Genomic DNA, 26,845 nt, shown 5'->3' on the forward strand with positions numbered 1-26,845 from the left:
ATCTCATAATAGTGCTCTTTGCAGAATTACAGGAGTCACTTGCCAATTTTCCTTCTGTAGTGAGGTTTCCTTTCTGTAGTGAAGCTCTTCTTCCTAAGAGCTGTAGAGATCAGCTCCCAAAACTAGACTCAGACCTTCATTCGCAAAGCCAAACCAAAAGCAAGCCACAAACTAAGAAACTCTGGTAGTTATTAATCGCAGAAAATTATACAAATTCCACCTTTTGGCTACATTTCCAATCTAGTGATTTCACTCACAAATTGGCTAAAACCATTTCAGAACAAAATTATCTCAGCGCTGCATATGAAACCTGTCACTGCACGGACTGCTCTAAATGGAAATCAAAACCTATTTTATTCTGCTTACAAATATAGCACAAAGTGTTTAATCCTTCTTTTCCATGCCTAAGCCAACTGTGTGCAGATGCCAGCAACATCATTCCCAGCCACAAAATGGGGGAGAGCCCAATCTTCATCAGGGTTAGAAGAGGACAGAGCTCCTGAATTAACTTCAGACAGGCATTTCAAACTCTTAGGCTGACTCCCAGGACTGTGAGCAGTTCTCCTGCCAGAGCCAAGGAAGATGCAGAGCCTGAACCAGGCTGGCAGCACACCTGGCGTTTACCAACAGGAGACTGAAGAGGGAACACAAGGGGATTACACTCAGCTCAACTCCTCTTCTACAGGGTGTTCTGGAGGCTAAACTAAGCATCTGAAAAACAAGGAAATGCATCATATTTGCACGCAGGGTCAAGAACAAGGTGCATAAAGACAACAGAATTTTCTCCCCCAGCCATTCCTGCCAAGAATGAACCCCTCCACTTCAGCAGAACAAGCTCAAAGGGCTGTGCAGGCACTGCCTGCTGCTCACCATGGCACAGACACATCTGATGGGCACCAGCAGAGTGGAGAAGAGTTACAACCAACACCACTTCCTAGCACAAGCTGACACTGCCAGGCTGCTTCAGAAAAAGCCCTCCCCATCCTGAGATGCAGCAGTAAGAACCAGCCCGAGCGAGGTCTGCACTAGTCTTGCTCTGCACTCAGACACTGAGCCCTCAACTGGAGCCCTGCACCCACTGGGGACCAGACTCCAGGCAGAAGCAAAGGGGGAAAAGCCCTGACACTCCCTTCAGAGAAACATAACCTATGGGAAAACTGCCAAAGGATCTGAACTTGTGAGTTCTGAAGAGGAGAGGGCTGGCTGGGGCCTGAGAACCAGCAGTTCACCTACCAGAAAGGATTTTGGAGTGGAAAAGAACAATGTGTTCTTTATGGTTAAAGCGACAGGACGAGAGGCAACGAGCTTAAAATGCATCAAGAAAACCATTCCTGGCAGCCACCCTGAAGTGCCCTGCTCTGGTGACAGAGGGTTCCCCCGCCGGCAGCAAGCTGCAACCCCTGACAGCTGTCCCCGAGGCTGTCACAGCTGTCACCCCCGGCACACCTGCCTCTGGGGGGCTGGGCAGACACTCCGGGGCTGCATTCCCAGCGCTGCTCACACCTCTGTGCACCTGGCTAGCACGCTCCCACCTCTTATCCGAGGGACACCAGGGCCTGGCTGCTGTCACACAACAGGCCTGGCAGCACAGCCTCTCACGTGGGTCCTGCTACAGGCTGGCCCTCAGCTCTGAGAGCCCTTGCAAACACGAGAAACTAAACCCTGAGAGGGACAGGTCTCCCTCCCTGTGAGGACCAGCACACAAAGGTCTCCTGCTGCTCAGGAGGCTGCAGGTGCTGGCACTCTCCTTGTGTCCCTTGCTAGGAACCAGCCGTGTCCCCCATTCCCACCCTGGGTGCACACACTGTCCACTCTGCTCCACCAGCACCTGGCAGAGCAGCCTGAGAAGCAAGACAAATGCCAGACATAACCATCAACTATTTTAAGGCACAAAAAATAAATATCCACAAACTCTAGGAGATTTGTTGAGATGCTGTAACCTAAAATACCTTTGAAAAACCCACATTAGGGGTAGCTTTATAACATACAGCATAAAATTCTCAAGCTGCTGCTACGGTGTTTAACAGCATCTACTTACAACTGGAAAGTCTCACTGTAAATTGACTAACAATGACTAAATTTTACAGAATTAATGCTATCTGCACAAAACATAAAACGCTGTTGAACAATGTTTTCTTCTTAGATAAATCTGCAACATTTCCACAAGACAGGATCCTTCCCAAAAGTAACACTGTAGAAAAAGATGCTGCTGTTTTTGGTAACAGCACAAACACTAAATGTTATGCAAAGTAGTCTTGGAGCCAAGATATGGATTATTAATAAGAGAAAAAAAGATAAAATTTGAAAGTAAAAGCTGAATGAAAAGAGGGACCTACCAAACATATGCATAAACCAGACAGTTCCAACCAAACTGATAAACCAGGAAGTGATATAATGAATAAACACCTAACTGATACTTCTAGCTCAATTAGTGTAGTGACAAAACTGTTCACGGGTTTTGGCTTTTTGCCTGCAGCAGAACAGGTCACAGAATCCACGGACACTGCTGAGAGCATCATGCCCAGGTCTCCTGCACTGCCCTGGGGCATCTGTAGCACCCCTAGTGAAAGAACCAACCCTGCCAAGGAGCCTGGCCAAAGGAGCCAGGAAAAGGGCTTTTGGAATGTTCATTTGTCTCCAAAAAATAGCTGCTGTTCTTCAGGAAGATCTGAAAGGCACAAAGCAATTTCCAGTTTTGCTCTGATTTTGTACAGTCATATCACTTCAAATTTATTTCAACCTATGAATAATTTTGCCACAAAACACATTTTGAGTGACTTGTACTGATAGTGCAAAAATGATTCATGATGTTATGAAAAACTCTGAACAGAGTGTCTGCTTAAAATAACAACATATAAAAGAATTGTCTCTTGCATGCATCCTTTTAGAACAGTTTGGAAATAAGTTTGTGATACAACTTCAGAAAATAGAAAATATAGTAAAAAAACCCAGCTTTTTACTATATTTACTCTAAAAAGCCCCTGGGCTTTTGATATTCTCATCAAGATGTGACAGACCTTGAGTGAATCTCTATAGAAGTCAGAACACACATTTGTTGCATGTATGAAATAATCAACAGACAATGCAGAAATCACTTTATTACACTGAAGCCATAGCTGCATAATCAGAACTCAAATTCTCATGTCCACTAATATTAAAAAACAACAAAACCAAAGCATTGCCTCCAGTTTGAGCAAGGGAACTGTGCAGTACACTTGCACGTTCTAGTTAGAAGAAACAAGATTTTATAAATATACCATTCCAAAAGCAGACCACAGACTTCATTTAGATATTTCAGTTCACAGATACGTGTGTATGTAAATACACCTAGCCTTCACTGACATTCCAAAGGATGCTCCTCCCAGGTTTGCCCTCAACCTGCTGGAAAAGTAACGACAACAATACCCAGCAGATGAATGCATCATAAAAATGGCTCTGGCACTTCCAGGTCCAGCATCCCCTGACGGACAAGCCAAGGCTGCACTGTCTCCAGCCAGCCAGAGGCAGGGGAGGCCTTAAACGGGACTTGTGGCTTTACACCCCGGGAAAAACGAGCGTTCTGCTCAGGAAACAGGGAGAAGTGATCCTGGAGAGCGCCGCTGCCAGTCCCGATGGGAACGAGGGGAGAGCCGGGGTTGCCCGTTCAGCTGTGCCAGGAGGGGCTGGCGCTGTCCCCGCTCCCGCACGTGCTGTCCCGGCAGCCCGACCGGCTGGCTCGGCAGTTCGGTACCGCCGCCTGGGCCCGGGAGGATGCTGGGCTCTGGGCACTCGGCGGGCACGCCCGGCAGCCGAACCGGCAGCGCTGCCCCGGCCCCTGCGCCGGGAGCCGCCGCTGCCGCCCCAGAGTCGCGCCGGGAACGACTGCGCGCCCACGGCACCGGGTGCGCTGCCACCGCTTCGGGACGCCCGGAGCGCAGCTGTCACTGCCCGCCCGGGGCGGCGGCGGTGCCGACAGCCCCGACACTTCCCCCGCAGGTCGGGGCCGCTGGCGCCAGTGCCGGGCCCATCGCGGTCCGGTCCCCGCTCCCCGTCGGGGCGGTCTCCCGGCCCCGCCACCGCAGGAGCGGGCACAGCCCGGCCGTGCGCGGAATGAGCCCCGGGCCGGGAATGGGCACAGGGCGATCCCCGGACGGGCACAGGGCTCCGGGCCAACCCCTCCCCACGGCCCCGGCCCTGGCCGCAGCTCCGGCCCGGTGCGGGCCCGCCAGGCCCCGCCGCCCCTCGCCCGCGGCCTCGCCAGGCCCGGGCCGCCCGCGCCCCCTCACCTGCGCTGAGCTCGGCTCCGGGCCGGGGTGGGCGGGGGTCGCTCAGTCCATGGGCCGGGCGGGACCGGCGGGGCGGCACAGGGCAAACACCAAAGAGAATGAGCGGGGCGGTGCGGCCCGCCGGAACTGACGGCACCGCGCCGGGGGCGGGGCCTCCGAATAGCCAATCGGCAGCGAGCGAGCCCCCAGAGACCCCGCCCCTCTCCGCTCCCCGAGCCAATGGACGCGCAGCCCTACCGGGAGCACCGCCTCCTCCGCGGCGACTACGAATCCAAGCATGCTCCGCGCGAGGCGCAGACCGGAAAACTACAACTCCCGGCGTGCCGTGCGCGGGACGATCGGTGCCGCTGCGTCCGCCGTCGCTTCCGGCCCCGCCCCGCCCGTGCCCCCGCCCGGCCCGGTGCCCGCCCGGCCCTCCCCGCACGGAGAGCGGCCACGCTCCGTCACAGCCCGGTGTTCTCCTCGCTTCCCTGCCTTCCGGGAAAGGAAACGTGAGACGAGCGCGCGCAGCGGTTGCTGGGGCGGTCACCCAGCGGGGCCAGCGCAGGGCCGAGGCAGGAGGGAGAGCGGATGTCACCAACGCAAGCAGGGATGAGCGTTTAACCAAATTTCACATTTCAAAACACGGGTGGGAAGGAAAAGCGAAAGACCCACAAGTAATCGCGGTAGTCACAGAGCTGCCGCAGCCCGTGGACAGATGTGGCCCAGCAGGCTCCAGCCCCGGGTGCACAGCTGCACACAGCTGGCAGAGCACTCCTGCAGCACCCACAGCTGCACACAGCTGGCAGAGCACTCCTGCAGCGCCCACAGCTGGCAGAGCACTCCTGCAGCGCCCACAGCTGGCAGAGCACTCCTGCACGCCCACAGCTGCACACAGCTGGCAGAGCACTCCTGCAGCGCCCACAGCTGGCAGAGCACTCCTGCACGCCCACAGCTGCACACAGCTGGCAGAGCACTCCTGCACGCCCACAGCTGCACACAGCTGGCAGAGCACTCCTGCACGCCCACAGCTGCACACAGCTGGCAGAGCACTCCTGCAGCGCCCACAGCTGCACACAGCTGGCAGAGCACTCCTGCAGCGCCCACAGCTGCACACAGCTGGCAGAGCACTCCTGCACGCCCACAGCTGCACACAGCTGGCAGAGCACTCCTGCAGCGCCCAGGGCACGCCGGGACTGGAGCTGTGCCTCTGGAAGCCCGGCCTGGAGCCAGGCTCAGGCAGTACCTGCTCACTCCAACAGCCAGGAGCAGGAGCTCGCCGATGCCCCCAAACCTCATCAGTGCATTTATGAGGAGACACAGAGAACACCCGACTCAGACCTGCCTCTGAGATCACTGCTTCAGCTTCAACAGAGCAGGAAAACCCCACCTGGAGCCTGATCCCTGCTCCCAAGGAAGACACCTGCCCTCAGTACACAGCACTGGCAGGAGCTGTTGCAGAGCACCTGCGCCTGCTGAGGAGCAGCCAGAGTGACAGCAGCTCTGCTCCTCTCCCAAAGGGTTAGATTTGCTCTCTACGATCCTACACTGCACCTGAACTATTATGTAAAGAAAAACCCTCACAGTCCTACTATTTCATATTCTATCCTAAGTGTAAAACATCTTTTTTTTAAACAACTATATTATTCTGAAACATTAAGAGCACAGTGACAGGCATTTTAAACAAGTACTTCTTATTTATTCACAATTCAGATAAAGTTTAAGGAAAGACAAAAGAAAGGACAACATTAAAATGAAAAGGAATTTTAGTGACTGAAGTGAGGTTCTACAGCCAGGGCTCTCCACACATTTCCAAATATTATCCAAACACTGCAGATGCAGATTTCAAATCAATCCCATAACAAACTGCTATGACTATTCCCTTGAAATTAAACTGGGAATGGAAGTTAGCCACCTTTATCTATGAGTACACAAACCATCAAATTCTTCAGTTTCAGCTTAAAGCCACATCTATCTTTTACAAGATGGAATCTGCAATACAATTTCAAGCAGCTTTTTCATTTTGTCTGAGCTCTGCTATAAAAAAAGTCAGTGTTGACCTTCTGCATACCACAACCAGCTTTTGATCTTGCTTGTGGAGTCTCTGCAGCTCAGAGCAGACTCACACTTGCAGCCTGGAGGTATCCTTGGAGATACTGCAATGCTTCTGCGTTCAGGCTGGTGCTCAGCATGGACAGAACCTGAGGCACAGGGGAGCAGAGGTGTCAGTGAGCGCAGCACGCAGCCCCTGCTGCTGTCACCCACAGTACAAAGCCAGACACAGAGCAGCAGTCACCCACAGGGAAAGCAGCAGGCAATCCTTGCTTACCAAAATCTTGGGGGAAACAAACATGCTATGGGCAAAAAGAGTTAACTGTACACTCACCTTGTCTAATTTTATATGAGCTGCCTGAATTCAACAAGTGCATGCAACCAAACTCAAGGCACATATGAGTTTTAGACCATAAAGTGTGTAAATTTTCTTTTTAAAAATGGCATATCTAAGCTTATTGCAAAATTATGTGCTGTGAAAATAAAGCCTTTCTAAGGCTCCTAAGGAAAATCCTTACAAAAGCTATATTCCAACGAAGAATAAAACACAGCACGAACTTGGATTCTAGTTATGACCTACTTCATTTTGCTGATTATCAAACATCAGCAAAGAGACCCATTCTCACGAAGGCATTTCTTCTGTGCACAATGCAGCATCAGCATGCCAGTGCACAAGGGCAAATTGAGGGATATTTCAGAGACTCTCACACCTACCCTGCCTGGGCACGCTGTAGACAGTTTGTGGAGAGACTGTGCCAGATGGATTCTAGGATTGTTCACCATTTGACCTACAGGATCGTGTTCTTTCTTCCCAGCAAAGGCTAGCTGGGAGAATGCAGTCTGATAGCCTGGAGTATCTTCTATGTCGATGAAGTGTTCCTCGTCAGGGATCGTGTCATCCTCAGGCAACTCAAAGAGCCCAATGAGGGCCTGCAGCAAAGGAATCCTGGGAGCAAAGAGGAGAGGGCAAAACTGGAGTGCTTAGAATATGGTAGGGCAGGCTCAAGTTATTTGGAACCCCTTATAATTTAGCCTTTGCAGGTACTTGCTTGGTACTGAAATTGTAAATGCCCAAGGTATGATGGACCAGAAAAACTGTGGGTCTGAATATTTTACAGGCATAATGTGGGTACTCCTATCAACAGCATGAGCAGTGGATGTATTTATCAGATCAAATTGTCATGAAACATACCTAAAAAGAGAATGATTTTCCAGATCACAACTTTCCTCTGAGTATATAAAAACAAAGTTCTAGTTTGGGGATCTAGTCTGGGATCCAGTGATTCTCATCAAATTCAAACTACCAGGAATGCTGGACTGGTTCACAGTCAAACCTTCTTGGTAGCTTTCCCCAAAATTCCACTCTCAAGCTAAGATACTACAGTTTCTCTGCCAGGTTATGAATATGCTCAGGTCTCCTGACTAGAAGAGCTCTAAGGCAAAACTGGTCCTAGCTTTTCAGAAAGAATACAAGCTGGAGGAAAGCAGTGTATTTCCCTAAATGCAGGTCCAGCTAACCAAATGCATGCTATCTCCATCAAAAACATCTCAAACCAGTTCTGTCATCCTCTCTGAAAATACAGTTTCATTTGTTGAGAAACAGAAGCAGGATGAAAGGCCTGAAACAGCCTTGTGGGTCTGAGGAGATCACAATGGAGTTTCCAACAAGGATGTATTTTGGTCTGAGCTCCCATTTTCAACAACTCCAACAGCCTCTCCAGCACAACCTGAAGAAACGTGGTACCTACCACAGTTTGGTGTACTCAGTGTCCATCATGGGAGGACATTCTGTTAATATTTTTGTAATGCCAACAGCACAGATTTTCTTTTCAACTTGTCCAGACACTTTCTGGATTTCAGGAATTATAATTTTCTCCAACACCATTCCAAACATCCTATGGTGGCATTGAGAGAAAAAGTATTAGAAAGCCTCATCAGCCTTATGGTGACAAAAGAGAACCAGAAACAATATGAATCACTAGGGAATAGAAACAACCAGATACTTTGTTAAGATGCTGCCCTGTTGCAGTAGACATTTGCACATACAAACTTTTCACAAAGGATAATGACTAAAAACATCAATCTTTCCTTTTCATAATCTTCTTAGATTAGTAATTTGAACTACCAGTGAGGTACTGTGGTCAGAAATTCAGAAAAAAAGAAGACTTTCTACACAAATAAATGAACCACATTAAGAGAAACATTTGGCCACTCAAATTAGTGATAAATGTAGTCTGATAGTCTAGCTAAACAGACAACTCTGCCTTACTTTAAAGGATAAAAATAACACAGCCATATTAAATATAACCCAAACCAACAAAACATACTAACTTTGGCTGTATGCTGTCAAATATTTCTTGCAGAGCTAATGCCCCATATCTTACACAATACAAGTTAATGAAGACAAGGAAACCTGTAACAAGAAAAAAGACAAAATAAAACTTAACATGAAAACAAAAGAATAGCTTTAGAGTCAGCAGCAAAATACATTCCATGTTTTTCAAGGGGATACAAACAGCAGTTTTTATATGTGTTCAGTTTAAGTAAAGTATGTGAACTTGCTGCCTTGAAATTTGTGTAAAAAATGAGCTTTTCACATACCACAACACAAACAGGGTGGTAGAACAAGACAAGAGTTATTCCTTTTTCCCTTATAGCAGTTATAAAAAGACATTAGAAAAGCCATTTATGCATTTTTTTTCAGATCAGGAACCAAAGAAACGCTTCCAAAAACTGTACTTTTAGCAGAAAGCTTCACACAATGCAGACTCTGAGGTGAGGTATGAGCCCCTTTGCACAGGTGCAGTATATTAAAAGCAGCACTTCAACTTTATTTGTGGAAGACCATTATAAGCAACCTTATACTTCTTGTTCCTATCAGTTGGCATTAGCCAGATTTTATAGGGCTAAGTAATGGACACTGCATAATTTGGGCACTGATAGTATCATTAAAATAATTTAATAACTGTGACAATCTTCTTATGATAGCATGAAGAACCAGAATATGTATTGCAATAATCTGTCACAGCTTTGCCAGTTTAACATAAAACCTTATCAATAAATTTAGTCATACTAAGGCCAAAATGACACAAGCATGGGAATATTTCACAGCACTAACACACAACTACAGGTAACTACAGGATGTGTGGTCAGTATTGCTGTGCTGCACGAGAGGGAAAGTTTGCTGCTCTTGGCTGGAGATTAAAGGAGGCATTTTCAATAAAGGCATCATACACTAGGAAAGGAAGAGAAATACGCAAGTCCTGTTCATTATTTTAATTCCATTCCCTCACTTTCATGAAGTGTCACCTGCTATGGTGACTGCCCCATACACCCCTCTTGATGACAAATGATTTGCACAAGTCCTAGGAGTCAGCAGGGTCCCTCCGTGCGCGAATCCGCAGGGCGCGACAGGACACCTGTTCTGCACAGCTGCACCTCTGAACTGCTGCTGCCACCAGACCTTTCCACAGAGCAAGGAACTTACTTTTGATAAATTTTGTTGTTTTGGAATTTTGAAGTCTTTGGAATAGCAGAATGAAGATCTGTTTCCTGTACTGGTCAACTGATTCACTGGAAATTTAAAAGGATAGTTATTCAATTCACACTAGGATTTTACTAATGTCAGCTCACAGAAAGCATTTATAGAATTGTTCAAATCTATCTGACTGAAAAACATGATGTTTTCAGTTGTTAAAAATGAGCATTTGGCATGTTCATACACTTCATAATTAAAGTCTACAGAAGTTAGCTTTAAATGTGATTTCAGCTCATACTCACGGAGGCATATGCTCAATGATACTGTTTAGAAGATAGAACCCTTGATGATCATTAGCTTTAGAGGCAATCAACTTCTGGAACACACCTAACAATCCAGGCTGCAAGAAAAGCAGATATAAAATCCTAGACAACAATTCTTCATACGTGACCCTACAAGAAAATTGACCATTACCACCTAACGCATACACCATGGCAAAAGCCTTCATAACCTAAGCCAGGATTCAGTTTTATGGTTCAGGCCAAGGAAGACACATTTTGGCTTCTTCTCACTCACTCTTCTCAAGACTGTTCTGAACAGAACCTGAGAGCTCTCATTATGCACATGTTTAACATGAGGCAAACAAGACAAGAAAACTGTGGAAACTTACCTGCTTGCAAGAATTAAAAGCAGGAATTTTTCATCTCAGTTGAAAGCATAATAGCCTAGAATTCATCTTATCCACGTAATAGAAAAACACCCAAAAAGCTACATTCAAAGTTTTAGTCTGTCTTTGTAAGTAAGCACCAAACTCTGCACAAATCCAGCTGTTTGCTGGAGTTCCTCACAATCTGGAACCTCAGATCACCACGTCTCCAGGCCAACACTGTGACTCTGCCCCAGGAACTCACGATTTTGTCGGCGGCAGCGCTGGCAATGGTGCTGGCACCCCGCTCCAGGTAAGCCTGCAGCAGCCTGACCAGAGGGGGAATGTTTCCTGTCCTCTCCCAGAGAACTGGCTGGAGCAGATGGGGAAACAATGCCATATAAGATGATGGGATTTCATTTTTATGCATTTCTAGAAGTAGTGACATCACTTGAAACACATAGGGAATGAACTCTGGAAGAGAAACGATGACATTTACAAAGTCAGACAACACGGTCACTGTCAGTTCCCAGAAAGCACATAACTATGGATTGAACCCACAATTTAGATATTATCACAAAGATTTCAATAACTAAAACTCTGAAGAAACATACCTTCCCAAATGTAATTATTCCAAAAATTAGCAAGCATTGCATCTATACACATTCTATTTCATCTACCCGTTAATGGTTTCAGAACATAAAAAAAACAAACTACTAGAAAAAAGGCAACAGGAATTAAGAATAATATTAAGAGGCTTTGGAGTAGTGATTGCTACGTATTTTAAGAATGCAATTTAAAATAAGTGAATGCTGTTGATGTACCCTAAGGAACAATCTAAACTCTTTCAGACTGTGAAAATGTTGTTTCTCCCCTTGAATTTCCTGCGCTACAAAAAGCCTGCCATAAAAAAAGCCATCCTAGAAGCCAACCCCAGAGGAGAAAGCACAGGCACTCACTGACTATCCTTACCTTGCACATCATTCTGCAGGATCTCTGTGAACACCAGGAACAAAGCCTCCTCAAAGCTCCCCACTGCCTCTGGGTTTGCCTTGCACGTTATCCTTATTGACAAGCAGATTGACTCAAACATATAATGGTTAAAGTGAGGTTTGCTGGGATTCTGAAAACAAGTTGTAAACAGATAAATCAACCCAAACTTGCAGACAAGTCACTTATTTTACTAAATATGTATTTTTTTCAACTGAAGACTAAATAGAGTAGCATTTCAGACTAGGGATACTTGTAACTTGTGTATTAATATACATAAGTTGCTTACGAAATTAATTCCATAAAGGAGAGGGGTTTTCTGTAGCAAGTGTTTTTTAGAAGCTCTATATTAACTACCAAACAGTTAAAAGACCACAGAACAAAAACTGGAAAAAGATTATTTTTTCATCTTTCAAGTGTCCAGGCAATTCTCTATTGAATATTCCTTATAAGAAGCAGCTGAGTTTAAACTGTACAGAGAAGTAGTTTTCTGGACAATCAATGAAGGTATTCTAAGGCATTCCCTACTGTCAATGGTTACGAATTTGACAAGTCTAAATAAAAAACTAATAGAATTTTACCCACCGAAAGCAGAAGGAGAATTTATTTAATTCAATCCCACATTTCAATGTCAATTATTATTAGCTTCAGAAGTTTCATGGGCAAAGAATACAGGAGTTGTGATAAAACCAATTATTGTACAGGTGGCCTCTGCACAAGCAAGCATTTATACTACAACAAACTAGTATTACAGAAAGAGCTGTATGCTGCTCTTCATATGATGCTGCTAAATTTCAGATCAGGAGCAGAAGAATGAGAGCAGGAAGAATGATCTGAGAATATGTTCTAAAAGGAAGTCAGTACCTCACTGGAATGCTGTTTCAAATTATTTGCATCAGAAAATACTGAACTATTTAGAGTATTCTAACAGAACACCACCAACAGGACTTAAGTCCTCAGCAGGACTTCTCTAAAAGGTAAAAGGTGACCCTTTTGCTCTGTTTCTTTACCTTACTGACAGCCAGCAGTTTCTGTGTGAGCTGTGTGATGACAGAAGGGATGTATGGAATTATGGACTCCTGCAGTAGAGAAAAACTTCTCATGATGGCTGCAAATAAATGGAAAATTTTAGCTTCTGAAGACAAAATACACTGCTACTCAACATATGCCTAAATCCTTCACCTTTTACTGTTAATATAGGATCCAAAGGAATTAGGTACAGAACAAAGAGCACCTGCTGCAAGAACATTCAATCTCTAATTGTGACAAAGCATAAAACAAACCCTTCTTATTCTCATTCTAGAGATGAACACAGGATATCAAGTAACTTTACAGAGGCCATCACTTGCCCTGGGCAAGTCTCAGATCTCAGCATCCCCTTAGCCATGATGAGATCTATCCTTTCACTAGCCATGACCACATGTCCTCCCCATGACCAGACTCCTCAGATCTTCCCCTGACACTGTCCAGGGAGCTGTCCTGACTACAGGACTACCATTAAAAAATAACTTAGTACCATTATGTTTAGTGTTTCTCCTTGGTACCCTGAAGAAGACTTGACACAGCCTGGTAAGCAACTGCAGACTCTTCAACATTTGCATAAAATAGGTTTTGCAAATAAAGATGTCAGGAACCTGTAACTGTAAGCCTTTACCTCAAGTTAACCAAGTTATTCTTATATTGCAGGACTCATTAGGCATTTACCTTTCATAATGTATTCATTTTCAGATGAGCCAGGAAGTGTCAGAGCTTTGAAAAGGTTTGTTAACAGCACTTCTACAAACGGTGCCATCTCTGCAGCTGTAATGCTGTTAAATGAAACACAGCTCTTCAACGATGAGAGTCACAAACTTCAAGCCTTATACAATACCATAATATATGACACAAAGGATCCCTACAGGAATTTCTCATCCTTAATACACAAAATCTATTAGCAATGAATTTATTTCTGCTTGAAAACTTACAGGGTAGTATTATTTGTCCCTCTCATGGTAAACAGTCTTTCAAGAGCATGGGCTGCATAGGTATGGACCACAATACTTTCTGCTTGGAGATGATTGATTAAGAGAGGAATAGACACCAGCAGTTGTTCTTTTGGTACCTACAAAAGTATAGCAACAAATCATAAGTATGTTAAAAAATACAGATGGTTCAACTCTAGAGCACAGCCAAGCTCATCAGTGACATGCAGAGCTTGGCAGAGGGAGGTATCTTGGGAGGCTCCTCCTGTTGCTCCTTCACATCTTGACAACCAGGAGGTACCTACTTCTGTCATGGCTTGTATACTTCCCCTGAACACCAGTGGTACATTGAATTAGCAGTAAGTGCAGACAATCCTAATGTATATTTCCCTTTCCATTTTACTCTGTATTAATAGGTAATTAAAAATATCAAGGTTTAAAAAAAAACCTTGTATCACATATATTTAATAAGAAATTATTAAATGTAATCCAGAATTTAGAATAATATGCAACATATTTTCTCACCCTATCTCATGAATCAGAAAATATTAAGGACAAAACTGCTGTACTCTGTTACAACATCTGCAACGATACAAGCAAATCAAGGGTATTTGAACTAACACTGACTTGGAAACATCTGAGTGCATCACAAAATTAAGCAGCTAAGATATTCGATGTTCCCACAGCATATGGAGAGCATATAGACTACATGTTAATTGGATATTTATAACAATATCATTTACTTTCTAAACTAAAAATTCAGCATGAAGTATTGTATATGACTATCAAACACCTGTTGAGTTAGCATATGGCCAAGTGCAATAAATTAGACTTGGCAAGTATAAAGCAACAACCTACAATATGTTTTTCCATAAGAGTGAAAGAAAAACTTACTTGGTTTCTAAAAATCATGATATATTTGATACCATCTGCTTTTAGCACAGGGAATTCATTCACTGAAATAGAAAAAAATGCAAACTTCATTGACACTCCTCATGTGATTACTGAACACGTAGTATACACACAAGTGTCACTTGACTCTACGTAATAATTTTCCCCTGTAGAAAATAATACAATGTTTTTCTACATTTCTTAGTTCCTACACTTTCGCATGGGCACTGAATATCAGTTTTAGGTACAAATCACATCCCAGTACCATTAAAAGTACAGTCCAGCTCAGATGAAATTAATCTTCTGGTTTCAATTTCAATAGCAGCCTGCAATGACACATTTCAAAATAACCCACTATGCTTCAGCTGTAGTAAGATAATTGTTAAAGTGTAAAATAAACCACGTGGTTTAAATCTAGACATCCACAACCTCATCAATAGGGCCTCAGTATTTAAGTTCTCAGGGTTTTGTAGAGCATAGAAGTTTACCATAAGGTCTCAAATACAGAAATCAAATTACTTTGATTCAACAAGTTTAAACAGGTAGCTGATAGCAACCATGTGTATACATGCCCTGATCTTGAAGAGAGCAGGTGGTAAGGTGGCACCTTGCTGCAAGACCTCCTTCACTGCTGGCCAAAAAAAAATTAATTACTCTGTGCCAGGTGTTAAGAGCCTGCCCCAGAGATTCTGCTGATAAAGGAGTGCTTGGAGACTTCACAAACAATGGTCACTGTCAAGGTTATGATACATCACAAAAATACCCTACCAAAATTAACATCAACTTACCAGTAGCAGACTTTAAGTCAGGTTGAATGTGATTCACAAAGAATTCTGTCAGATTAACGAGTTCATTGGCCTGTGTTATGCCATGCTGGAAGAAGAAAAGCAACTCTTACTTTTACATGCTGACACAAAACTGCTAGTTTTCTTACTTATTTTAAAAAATTACTATTAGTTTTCTCTTACAAAAAATGCAACCTCTTTTTAAACCAAGATTTTTAGATGGAGATTTTTCAAGTGTTCTAAATTAGTCCATATTTGCCATTAAAAAGCATAGAAAAAGACACAAACTTTGCAGTTTCCCACATGCTACCAGACTGGTTCCCATTACGCATCACTAACAACTGCTGGGCAGCAGTATACACCTGGCTTCAGGAAAAGACTGAGAACCTTCAGCAAAATTGCATAAAATGATGTACACATTTTACTGTGTTTCCCTCAAATCTGCCTTGTAAAGACACTGAGATTTGAATGGTAACAGCATTTAAAATATCTAGTAGTACATCTAAACTTGTTCTATAGGACATTTGATACAATGCTCCTGTTTCCAAATACAGGTTAGCTCAGCTGTGCTTTTTCAGCGTCTCCACCCTATCAGCAAGTAATGAGATCCATTTCCAGCCATCATTAGCATTCACACGCCATTCACAAATCCAACATTCAAGTCACAGGAAATATTGGGAAATATCAAGAACTCCAAGAACCATTTAAATTCCTTTTAGTCTGCTTGACACATCTGATCATCTTCTGTAAAGCTCAATTTGCCTTCCATGGCTTCCTGAGTGCCTCAGGACCACTCAGAGCTCAGAGGCTCCAGAGTTGAGGCACTTTTATTTCTTTGTCTGGCTGGATGCCACGTGCCAGTCAGGCCTGCCACAGGGCCACACTGTGCCCCATCTACCTGAAGGTCAGACAGCACCAACTGTGATAGGATCATCTAAAGGGCAGCTTTTCATCTCATCAAGGTGAACTACTGCACACACAGTTACTCCCTTTCTGAACGAACTCAGGCCTCATCTGCACAGTAATATCTGAATGCAGACAGGTTACAATGAATAAAATGTACAAGTACCTTCTGTGTCTGAGCTTTGGATGCCAAAGATGTTACAAGGTAAATAGCTGCATCTTTGTGCTTCCAGTTAACAGATGGATTCTTTGCATATTCTTGCAGCATAGAATTAACATATCCAGAAAAAATCCCTGTTACAGGTCCTTCAAAAAATTTGCACAAGCCTCTGACCAGATCACAAGCTGCTCTGCGCCTGGTGTCAATATCTGCATGAGAATCAAAGATTCTTAGGATAAGAGAAAGCAGACAGCTTTTCATATTAATAAACAAAATAAACGAAACAGTAACAGCTTCTCAAGTTACAGCCACACCCCATGTTAATTATTGCAACCCTCCACACTGCTGTGTAAGACCACCTGTAAGCCTTTTATTTACTGTCACAGCTGGACTACTTGTACGCCAAGGAGAAGGGACACCTGCCCCTGAGCAGTGGCAGCAGGCATGCAGGGAGCTGGTACTGGCTGGACATCATGTACCCAAAGGTACTGGCTCTGGCTGGGAGGGAGGGAGCTAATTTTTGCCCTAGTGGCCCATTTGGTGCTGTGTTTTGTACCAATGACTGAAGCTGCTGGTAACACCCAGGGCTTGGCTGCTGCTGAAGAGCACTGTCACAGTGTCAGGGCTTCTTCTTCCTCCTGCTTTGCCTTCCCAGTTAGTAGTTTGGGGCAGGCAAGGAGCTGGGAGAGGACAACCTGGGCAGCTAATCCAAACTGACCAGCAGGACATTCCATGCTGTATGACATGTTCAACAATAAAAACTGAGGGGTGCGGCTCTGGGGGAAGGAGCCATTGCTCAGGGACAGGCTGGGCAAAAGTCTGCCTGTGGGAAATGGTTAGTCACTAACTTCTCTCCCCTTTCCTTCCTCTTTCTTTCACTTAAATTGTCTTTATCCATGAGTCTTTTCACTTTCACCCTTCCATCTCTCACCCCCATCAGACTGCAGCAGGCCGGAGCAAAGCCAGCTATTGGCCCACTACAACTGACAGATTTTTTTTTTAAAACTTCACAAATACCTAAAAGGCAGCCAATCCTGGATAAGGATTTCTCATCCACTAATAAAAATAAAAATAAAAATAAAAATAAAAATAAAAATAAAAATAAAAATAAAAATAAAAATAAAAATAAAAATAAAAATAAAAATAAAAATTTTCTCCACCACTGCAAGCATACAGTAATCTCTTCAATTACGAAATGCCATTGCTTCCAAAAAGTGTCTGTCAGTGAACTGCTGGTGGCAAGCCCTGTCACACAGAGCCAGGTTTGGCTCACTCGGGCTCTGGCCTGGCTGCAGAGCACAGCCTCCCCCAGCTGGGCTGGCACAGCCATGTCCCAGGGCAGGCACTGCTCTGAACACATGCCACGTCCCAGCCTGGCTGCTGGCCAGCTGGCCCGAGCATAGTTTGTGTGCAACCCCAGGCAGATTTTCATCCTCAACATCAAAAGTCTCTCCCTGTTACTTAAAACTCCACACACAGGAACTACACAACTGGCTACTACTCAGCATTGACTTACAGGCTGTATTTGCAGAAATGAGAATGGGGGCAGTGCAGAAGACATACCAATCCAATTAAGGAAAAAGTCCTATAAAAACATTGTTCAAACCAGTAAGACACTGTGACAAGCATATCGTGACAGTAGGCTTGATCACAGACTGGATAAAATCCAGCTGGGCGGGGGGTGTGTGGAAACCTTCTCAATTTCAAAATGAAGTTATAAAAGCTTCAGTAAATTGCTTCAGCTCTTTAGAGGTATATTTAAAGACCAAGTATTCTTAGTATAAATCTGTGGATTACCAGATCCTTCCAAATCCCTTCTTATATACTCTTCAGAATTATCTTCAAATGCTTCTTCATCAGCCGCTGAAAACACAAAATACATGGAAGTTGAAGTACTGAAGTCTCTGTTTTTTATAGTAAAAGGATGTATCATTATTAAGATGCTATTTCTTCCAAGGATCTTTCTTTAACATTAATATTAATGAACCAGAAATATCCAGCCAGACTAGGCTGTTTAGCTTCTGTACCACAAATTAGTGTTTCATACCCATGGGCTGATGTATTGATTCTAAGAAAAACCTCAACACATATTCAACACCAGGTGTATTTGAAGAGGCTTTCAGAGTCATAGACTTAAGAGAGAGAATCTTCTTATCACTGCAATATATTTTCACTGCATTTTAAATAGAGGATCAGTATAAGAATCAAACCCTGGAAAACTGAACACTACAACTTTGTAGGCCTGATATTTCTACCTATTTAGGCTCCTTGAATTACTCAGATACTCACTTTAATTGTAGAAATTTATTGGTGGCACACGACCTAGACTTCCTGGGATTTCAATATGAAAAGTTAGGTATATTCATACAACTCTACAAAGCCCACAGGACAGCAATCTGCTGCAGAAACTTGGGTTTGAATCTAGCACTAAGGTACACAAGAGGGAATTCTCAATTCTTAGTCCTGCAAAGCAACACGTCATGATAATTAGTTAGATTTTTGTTGTGTTTTTCAAAATTTAAGTCTCGAAAAGTTACCTCTAAATTCCATATTGGGAACAATAACTTTTTCACAGATGCTTGTCAACGTATTCTGGTCTTCAAACAGATGCTTGTAATGTGGTCTCTCACAAACTGAGGCCAGAAACTGGATCGCGTTACTGACCAGCTATAGCACCACAAACAGAAAGCAAACCCTTAGCACGACTGATCCATTTATGATTTATTATTAAACTTGACAAGATCAGATTATAGCAACTCACCAAGTCATACTTCACTTCCTGGCCGGTTGTGACTAACAGATTCCAGATTGCTGTTACAAAGCGTGGCAGGTAGGGCTGGAATTCTTCATCATATTTTTGAGCATATAAAGCAGCATTATCACAAATTTGTGATTTCAAGAGCTCCAGCAATCCAGCTTCCTCTTCATCCTCACATAAAACAAAACGAAGAACTCAAACATCTAATGGTTAAGTAGCGTTGAGGTTTGGAAGTTTCAATGTATTTACATTAAATATTTAGATCACCGTTTTACCATGTCCTGAACAAGTGAAAGAAATCCCCCTCATTGTCCCTAGAACTACTGTATTTTGCTGATCTGTACCCAAACTGCTTTTCAACTTAGAAATCATACCTACATTTTATATCAAGCACTGTGTACTTGAAAACAGACACAATAATTCACACAAAATTAATTTACAAATGTAATATGAAAAAGACAATACAAGGCATTGAAAAATACACTTAGAAGCCACTACATCATGATTCTTTGAGTAGTTGTAGAAGTTCCTTCCCCTTTCCCAGATCACAGATGTTCATGGAACCACAATGTGAACTGGGAAATTGAACTGGAATTAAAAAAAACAACTCAACCAAACACCACCCCAGTTCTGTCTGCCCCTCTTCCCTCCACCCCCACTTTCCAGCTTTGCTGCTTGTCCCAGCTCAGCTGCATGAGTGCTTGTGCTGGGAGTTGCCCACAGACACAAGACAGAAAGAGCAGCAAAGCTTCTTTTACCAGAAGGGTAACTAGAGCACAACATACACTTAATATGCCTCCCTATGTGTTGTCAAGAAATTTATAGAGTTGTTTTGGCTCCATCAAGTGGCAAACTGCTGTGTTGTGATGATGGAAGATATCAGCACTTAAAATGCAGAAAACATGCACAAAAAACAACTGGAGCTTTGCTGACCTGGTATCAGCTTTCACCAGTGAAATTACTGATTCTTTAACTAGACCAAGACAACAAATACTGAAGTACTTAAGAGATGCCCTGCCTTCTATGTTCAATTGTTTCAAGTTCCTTAAGATACCCTGTTTTCTAGAATCAGCTGACAGATACAGAAAACCTGAGCCCTGTGATGCTAATGGTCAGGTTACTACAGCAGCTATTCTTGAAAGAATCAACTCAGTGATGAGTATTGGTAATTTGATTTCTGTGCACAGCTGGGTATACCTGTAACTGTCATACAACTCAAAGAACCTCAAATTCCTTAGACAGCAGAGCAACTTCTCTTAAGCTCCATTTTCTTGCAGTCATTCTACTCCTTTGCCCCACAAAAAAACTGCATTGTTCAGAATGAGACTTAAGTTGTCAGTCCACCCTCTCCCCTACAGATGCAAACCAGGAGGTTTATGCAGTACTTACATCAGTCTGCAAGAGTTTATTATCTAAAGTTAAAAGGCTATGAAAGTTTGTCATCCATGTTTCCATGTTATCTTCAAAAAACTCAGGAAGATCCTGTGAAAGAAAAGCATACATCTACATTTTAATTTCTGACTGCACTGCTTAGATAACATACCCACACTGGAAGTAGTGCATTCACCTTATAATCTACTGAGAGACAGTAACCTGTGGAAAACAGTCTTCAAATTGAAACAGTGCCCCTTCCTCCTCCCAAATAAAAACTGTTCTGGCAGAGCCCTGGAGTACAACTAGTCCCAAATAAACTAGTTGCTTAGGCTCTAATCAGCTCATATTTTTATAATGAATGAGCCTTATCACCCCTGAGCTCTCAGAACAAGAGAGCACAAATCTTTTTTAACACCATCTCATTCTTCTAACCCCTATGGAAGAGCAGCCCAAGGAATGCAGGCACAATCGCACTTCACAGACTTGCGTTCATGTTGAGACACTAAATAAATGTCACCTCAGCAAAGGAGCTTTTTACCATTTCCCATAGAGCACACTTAGTAATGTCCAAAATGTAGATCTGATTCCAAACCCAGACAACCCACAGTGCTCCCAGAATTACTGCTCCTGCAGTGCCACAGAGCTACACAAAATGGACTCTCACCTACGTGACCCAGCTCCTGTCAGTACAGGCACATTTATAAAGGGGCACAGTGAACAGAAACTCAGGCACTGGACTCCTGCCTTTCCCAGCTCCTACTCAGAGGCCCCATACAACACCTCCTTGAAGCAGCGCCAGTTCAGACTCTCTTGAACTTGTGTTTACACATGGCCAAGGTAATGTCTTAACCCTTCCTTACTGTGCTTTTACTTCAGCAGACGCACTGTTGATTTTTCTTTTTGCCATAAAGCATGGCCTTAAAGGCTGCCTCAAATGATTTCTATAGCACCAGCTTCTCCAGAACAAAGCAAAACTATCCCAAGAACAAGGAGATTCACCTGAAAATTTAAACTGTAGAACAGCTTCGCAATTAGAATGAGAGAAGAAAAGAGAACCTTCAGGGCACTGGCATCATTTGCATGTGTGCTGCAAAGTTCAATAGTTGCCTAGAAAAAGATGCAAGACTGTCAAGTACAAAACCCACACCAATAAAAATTATTGTTAAGTGTCATGAATGTATTTTTTAAACAAGAAAATACAGTTATTTTTCATCCTCTTATCAGTCTTGTTAGGTCTCACTTTATGCCTTGAATTTGAACCCCTTTAAGAGTTTCAAACAACAATTCTTGAGTTTTAACTTTACAGGTATCCACAGCAAGCAATTCAGAACATGAAACTTGTTTTAGAAACGACTCAACAAGAAATACCTTAAAGAGATTTGTCAAGGGTAAAGCAAAGGCATCCAGAACAAGTTTGATCTCTGTCCATAATTCATTTGACTTAAATTCATGGCGGTACCTGACAAGTAAGAGAAACACATGAAAACAGAATAGTCTTCATATTTATTACCAAACTAATTCACACAGAATTTTGTCTTGGGCTGAACCTTGAAAAAAATAAAGTAAACAAGAACTAAGCAACATGGTCCAAAACCCTGCAAAGTGTATAATTTGATAACTACTTAAAAGACATATGCAGAAGTCACAGCTATAGGCTTTTGTAAATGTCCAAAATGAAGTCTAACAGTAAAACATGCCAGCTGAACAGAACTTTTACCATCCATACACAAACTCCCTCATTTGCAGTACCTTTTAAATAGAGAGTGGGCAGTGCGCAGAACCCCATTGATGACGTGGAAATCTCCACTCTGGAAGCGATTCACCATTTCTGTCAGCAGGTCTGGCCACTTCTGAGGGAAGTCTTCCCGCCCAATAATACTGATGGCATCACTTAACTGCAAAGGAAACGGAGCTTCACTGACAAAACAGCACACAGCAGTCATGCCAGAAGCTGTCAACATCCCAGAAAACCCTGGTTAATCTCGTCCGATTCAAAAATCACTGGATTAAATTATCTACTACTTTCCACACAAATACAAAAATCTCACCTTTAGCTTACACAGTCTCACTTTCTAGAATTACTGTTTAACTGCCTAGTGTTAGAACTTAGCTATAAGATTACACAGTAATCATCTTAAAGAAATGTTCAAGTAGGTAGAAGTACCTGTAACAATAACCTCAAAGTTATTTGGATAAGGTTGAGCTCACTGGTAAGGGAACTGAGCTCTGTCAATAACCACAGCCTCTAGATATGCTTAGAATATTCCCATAGTTTCATGGATACAACCAGGAATGACATATTACCTGTTTTTGAATTTGTTCTGGGCTGCTAAGCATCAAGGGCACTATGTTGGCTTTAATGGCTATTCTGTCCGATTCACATATTTTGTTTGGTTCATCCTCAACCTAAAATGAAAACAATAATTAAGTTATGGGCATATCAGCATTCTCCAGGCAATGAGAGACGATCAGCATTTTAGAGACCAACTGTTTATACTGATCTATGTAACTATTACAATGCTGAAGAACCTAAGAAGCAAACCTGTTAGAGACATTGCCTTAAATGTCAAAATGAATCTGGAACAGCAGTATCTGAAAAAAGCTGAAAGAAATAATATCCTTCTGTAAAACTTTGAAGTTTTTTTCTCTTCCCTAAGGGGTAACTTTTCAGGTCAGCAATTGAGCAGCAGTGAGGGTGCACATGGCAGTAAAATCCCCACATTTAACCAAGCCTCCTCTTCCACCACACCAAACAGCACCTCTGCCAACCCCACAAATGAGGTGGCTTGTCCCAGCCAGTGACAGCAGTGACAGTCACATTATCTGTGATGACAGCACTCAAGTTCAGAGACCTAGAAATTATTCAGCAGTTAAAAGAGAAAAGCACCTCCAGGGAGACACTCAATCTTGAGATGCCTTAAACCTGATGGTACCACTACCCTTCTCACATCCCTTTTACCATCTTTCCACACACTTAAATCAAAAGTTAGCAATTTCAAAAGATATGCTTATCTATACCCCATCAGTCACTAATGGGGTTCCCCTGGGCTCAGTACTGAGGCCAGTACTGATTAATATCTTTACTGATGATCTGGATGAGAGGACCAAGGGCTCCCTCAGTAGGTTCACAGATGACACTAAGTTGGGTGGGATGTGGATCTGCTTATTGTACCTTAAAAGCATGATTAGTTCTTAGCACACTTCCTCACTAGAATACCTACAATTCTCCAGTTCCTTTTAATATAATTCTTGAACGTTACAGATGCACAAACTTTGATGACATTTTCCTGTGATTTCTCCAGCAGCGTTAAGAGTAACAGCGGATAGTTCTGGCTTCCTTCCACAGATTCAAGGAACTTTTCCGCTGTAAGGGAATACACTGCGGTTAGCAAAAGCTCAACTGCTTTCTCTAATGGGAATCCTACGATTCCTCAAGTGTCTGTTTAAGATACCCAACACAAACACTTCCCAGAGCTTCACAGGAACATGTCTGACAAAAGGTATCACAGCTTCTTTGCTCCCCAGCTCCTCACCGCTCCTGCTGTCAACAACTGCTCTGGATCCCCAGCAGGATGGGGAAATGCTGCCTCCTCACCCTCGGAAAAGTAAATCCTCACTTGTTGGGAACAGCAGCACTGTTTCAAATAACAACAGTGCAAAAAAAAAAAAAAAAAAGGGGCAAGAATACAGAAAAACAAAATCACAAAAAGCAGATAAAATTATTTCTATCCACCTTTCATTAGTTTTTTTGGGGGGTTTCATTTTAAATGGATATTGAGAACTTCTGTAAAGAGGTTATTGCATAAATATCCACTGAAGTTTAGTACACAGAGACAGGAGAGACAAAAAGAAACAGAACTTTTTTGTTCTCAATCGTGAGAATCACTTACCAGGACGCCTTATGGCAGGATCTGGATCTAGTGTTTTCTTTAGATATTCAGTTAAAGTTTGTAAATTGGCATCACTGAGCTCCATTTTGGCAGAACCTAAAATCCACAAGTAGTTTTGTTACAACCAGAGATCAGAAAATCTATCCTAAAGCTACCCATCTAAAACCAGATCCCCGAGAAGCAAGAGCAGCTCTTTTGGACAACACCTCACAAGCACAGTCCCAACCAGGGTGCACCAGGCACAGCAAACATCCCCCTTCTCAAGCTACAGGTAACTGCTAGTGTCTGGTTTATGGACCCCAAAGTCCAGAAAAAGCTTACGCATCCTGCAGACATGAACCAGGTACAGCCAAAAGATGATCTCCTGCCCTTTCAGGACAACAGGAACTTGGCTCTGCTTTTGTTCTGCTGCCAGCCCCAGAAACTGCTCCTGACTGAAACAGCTGAACAGTCCTGCCCTACATAATTGTAAACAAAACAATTCAAAGTGTGTTGAAGAGTCAAAGCTTTTTAAAAAAATCAAAACCTCCTTAATAAAGAAAAATCTCAGAAGAAAATACTTTTTTAAAAAAGAGACAAAAGACTGCGCAAAGCCAGTTAGTTTATCCTCCCTGTAAAATTAGTTCAGACTAGGGTGGGAGCTAATTTAAATGCAATACTTTTTACAGAATAATTCTGCAATAAGTCCATATTGCTCTTCTCTAGTAATCCTCCCACACATATTCTTATCTGTACCACAGTTATATATTTACTTCACGGCCTGCACTGGAATAATTAAAATTACAGCAATACAATGACAGTAAGATGTGCTTTAATGGAGATGTTCCTCTGGACATCATCATCAATCCTGCCCATCCTTCCCACCACCACCAGCATAGTTCAATCCCTACAAAGGTTGCGAGGAAGGAAATGTTTCCATTTTTCCTCTGGAGATTCTATTTAGTGCAATTGACTGAAATTTACCTGTCCTGCTTTGGAGTTGTTTCGTGCTGATCACCAGTGCAATAAACAGTTCTGTATAAGAATGCTTGCAAAGGCAGTGAGTTTTAATGACACAATTTTTATGTCAGTTATGCCGTCTATATAATTTAAAAAGACAGCAGCAGTATCGTCTTAAATTAAATGAATGTTAATAAACAAATCAGATCCTAACATATTTTGCAAGAAGTAAGAATCTATCTGAACAGTCCTCTTCCACGTTTCCCTGTGGTTTTGGGGTTTACTTGTCCATAGTCTTGTTCACCAATTCACACCCACCAACATATTTTGATCTGTTACCTACATATGCTTATTTCCTTCTCTTCCTCTAGCTCTTCATGTTTGTTTTCTAGCACGAAAAACATTGGTGGTACTTTAGCTGGAGTGACAGCTTTGTGTTGGGTTGTAGCATGTGTCTGCAGAAAAGGCCTCAGAAAACCCATAAAGCGTGCTTAATACATCACCGACTTCAGTCAAATTAACGCAGACCACTTACAAAGAAACCCGAACCCAGCAGAACGCGGCCGTGCCCCTGGGGCTCGGACCGGAAGAGCTTCACACCAGCGCATCCCTCACCCAGCACTGCCCGAACACCTCCCCGTGCCGAAGAACGCTCAGGACCCAGATCCGACGGGAAAAGCCATCCTGGCAGGGCTCGGAGGATCCCGGGGGCATTTCCCGCTTCCCCAGAGCGCGGGCCTGGGACAGCAGCGCCAGGGCCGGCGGCAGCGGGACAGGCCCCGCTCCTGCCGCTCCCGCGAACCGCGGGGCGAGGCCGTGCCGGAGCAGCCCGCGACCCCGCGGCGGGGACCGGCCCCGCGCCCTCCCGCGGAAGGGTCGGGGCGGCTCCGCCTGTCCCGACGCCGGACCGCGCCTGCTCCGCTGGTGCAGCCTCCTGCGGCGGCCCCGCCGGGCCGGGCCGGGCCGGGTCGGGCGGGGCCGTGAGAAGCGGCGGGGCCGGGGCCGGCCGAGATCTCGAGCGGCTTCGGAACCCTCAGACTAACTCGGTCCCCCTCCCCCGCGGCAACCGGGACTGGCAGCTACCGCAGCCAATGACAGGCGCGGACTGTGCAGGCACAGCGGGCTCGAACCAATCGCGGACCGCGAGAGGCGGGCGGAAGGGCCCAGCATGGTGCGCTGCGCCTGTGGCCGCGCTGCGGGCCCAGCGCCGAGCGCAGCGCGGAGTTGGCACGCGGGCGGCCGCGGTGCTGCCGGTGCACGGGGCGGCCCCAGCCCTATCGTCGTGCGGAGCAGCGCGTCCCGGCCTTACCTGGCGGCTCCCCCCCGGCAGCGGCGGCGGTGGCAGCGGCGGCTCCGAACGCTCCGGCTGCGCTTCACATTCAAACCGCCGGGCGAGGGCGCGGCGGCGGCTCCGTGACCGCATCGCGCGGGGCGGTGACATCGCGCTGCCGCCCGGCCAATCAGCGCCCGTGTCGGCTCCGGGCGCGCCGCCGGCAGCCAATCCGCACCGCGCCCAATGGGCGGCGGCCAATGGCTGGGCCCTTCCCACAAGGCCCCGCGGCGCCTCTCGTAGCGCGGCGGCCGAGCCCCGCCCCGAGCCCCGGAGCGGGGGCGAGAGCGAACCGGACCAGGCCGGAGCCCCGGAGCGGGGGCGAGAGCGAACCGGGCCAGGCCGGAGCCCCGGAGCGGGGGCGAGAGCGAACCGGGCCAGGCCGGAGCCCCGGAGCGGGGGCGAGAGCGAACCGGGCCAGGCCGGAGCCCCGGAGCGGGGGCG

At 44.6% G+C, this 26,845-nt stretch overlaps 2 protein-coding genes across 13 annotated transcripts in view; both read right to left on the minus strand.

The window, feature by feature from the left end:
• Positions 1-4,410, minus strand: part of STAU1 (staufen double-stranded RNA binding protein 1) — a 34,655-nt gene extending 30,245 nt beyond the window's left edge. For all 8 annotated transcript variants that reach the window (XM_018917448.3, XM_050981989.1, XM_050981988.1 and 5 more), the window contains exon 1: positions 4,266-4,410. The gene's annotated coding sequence lies outside the window, so the exon portion shown is untranslated. The remainder of the gene's footprint in view (positions 1-4,265) is intronic.
• A 1,511-nt stretch (positions 4,411-5,921) lies between these two features.
• CSE1L (chromosome segregation 1 like) lies at positions 5,922-26,499 on the minus strand. 5 transcript variants are annotated; one of them, XM_030231879.2, is made up of 26 exons: positions 26,381-26,482; positions 24,454-24,590; positions 24,133-24,228; positions 23,464-23,606; positions 22,547-22,648; positions 21,992-22,137; positions 21,611-21,701; positions 21,242-21,349; positions 20,258-20,350; positions 18,872-19,039; positions 18,648-18,777; positions 17,908-17,973; positions 16,117-16,319; positions 15,051-15,135; positions 14,266-14,327; positions 13,375-13,511; positions 13,115-13,218; positions 12,421-12,518; positions 11,393-11,543; positions 10,686-10,894; positions 10,077-10,174; positions 9,784-9,869; positions 8,628-8,709; positions 8,045-8,191; positions 7,011-7,242; positions 5,922-6,445 (listed from the first exon to the last, which is right to left on the minus strand). In XM_030231879.2, the coding sequence occupies exons 2-26, from the start codon at positions 24,455-24,457 to the stop codon at positions 6,356-6,358; spliced, it is 2,931 nt and encodes a 976-aa protein (XP_030087739.1). In that variant the 5' UTR covers positions 24,458-24,590; positions 26,381-26,482; the 3' UTR covers positions 5,922-6,355. The 5 variants fall into 5 exon arrangements, with proteins under 5 accessions (XP_030087739.1, XP_050837940.1, XP_030087741.1 ...); XM_050981983.1 differs by lacking the exon at positions 26,381-26,482 and adding an exon at positions 25,687-25,998; XM_030231881.2 differs by lacking the exon at positions 24,454-24,590 and having other exon boundaries at positions 26,381-26,499.
• Between the last annotated feature and the right edge of the window lie 346 nt (positions 26,500-26,845).

The sequence above is a fragment of the Serinus canaria genome, chromosome 20 (assembly GCF_022539315.1).
Source record: "Serinus canaria isolate serCan28SL12 chromosome 20, serCan2020, whole genome shotgun sequence".
NCBI lineage: Eukaryota > Metazoa > Chordata > Aves > Passeriformes > Fringillidae > Serinus > Serinus canaria.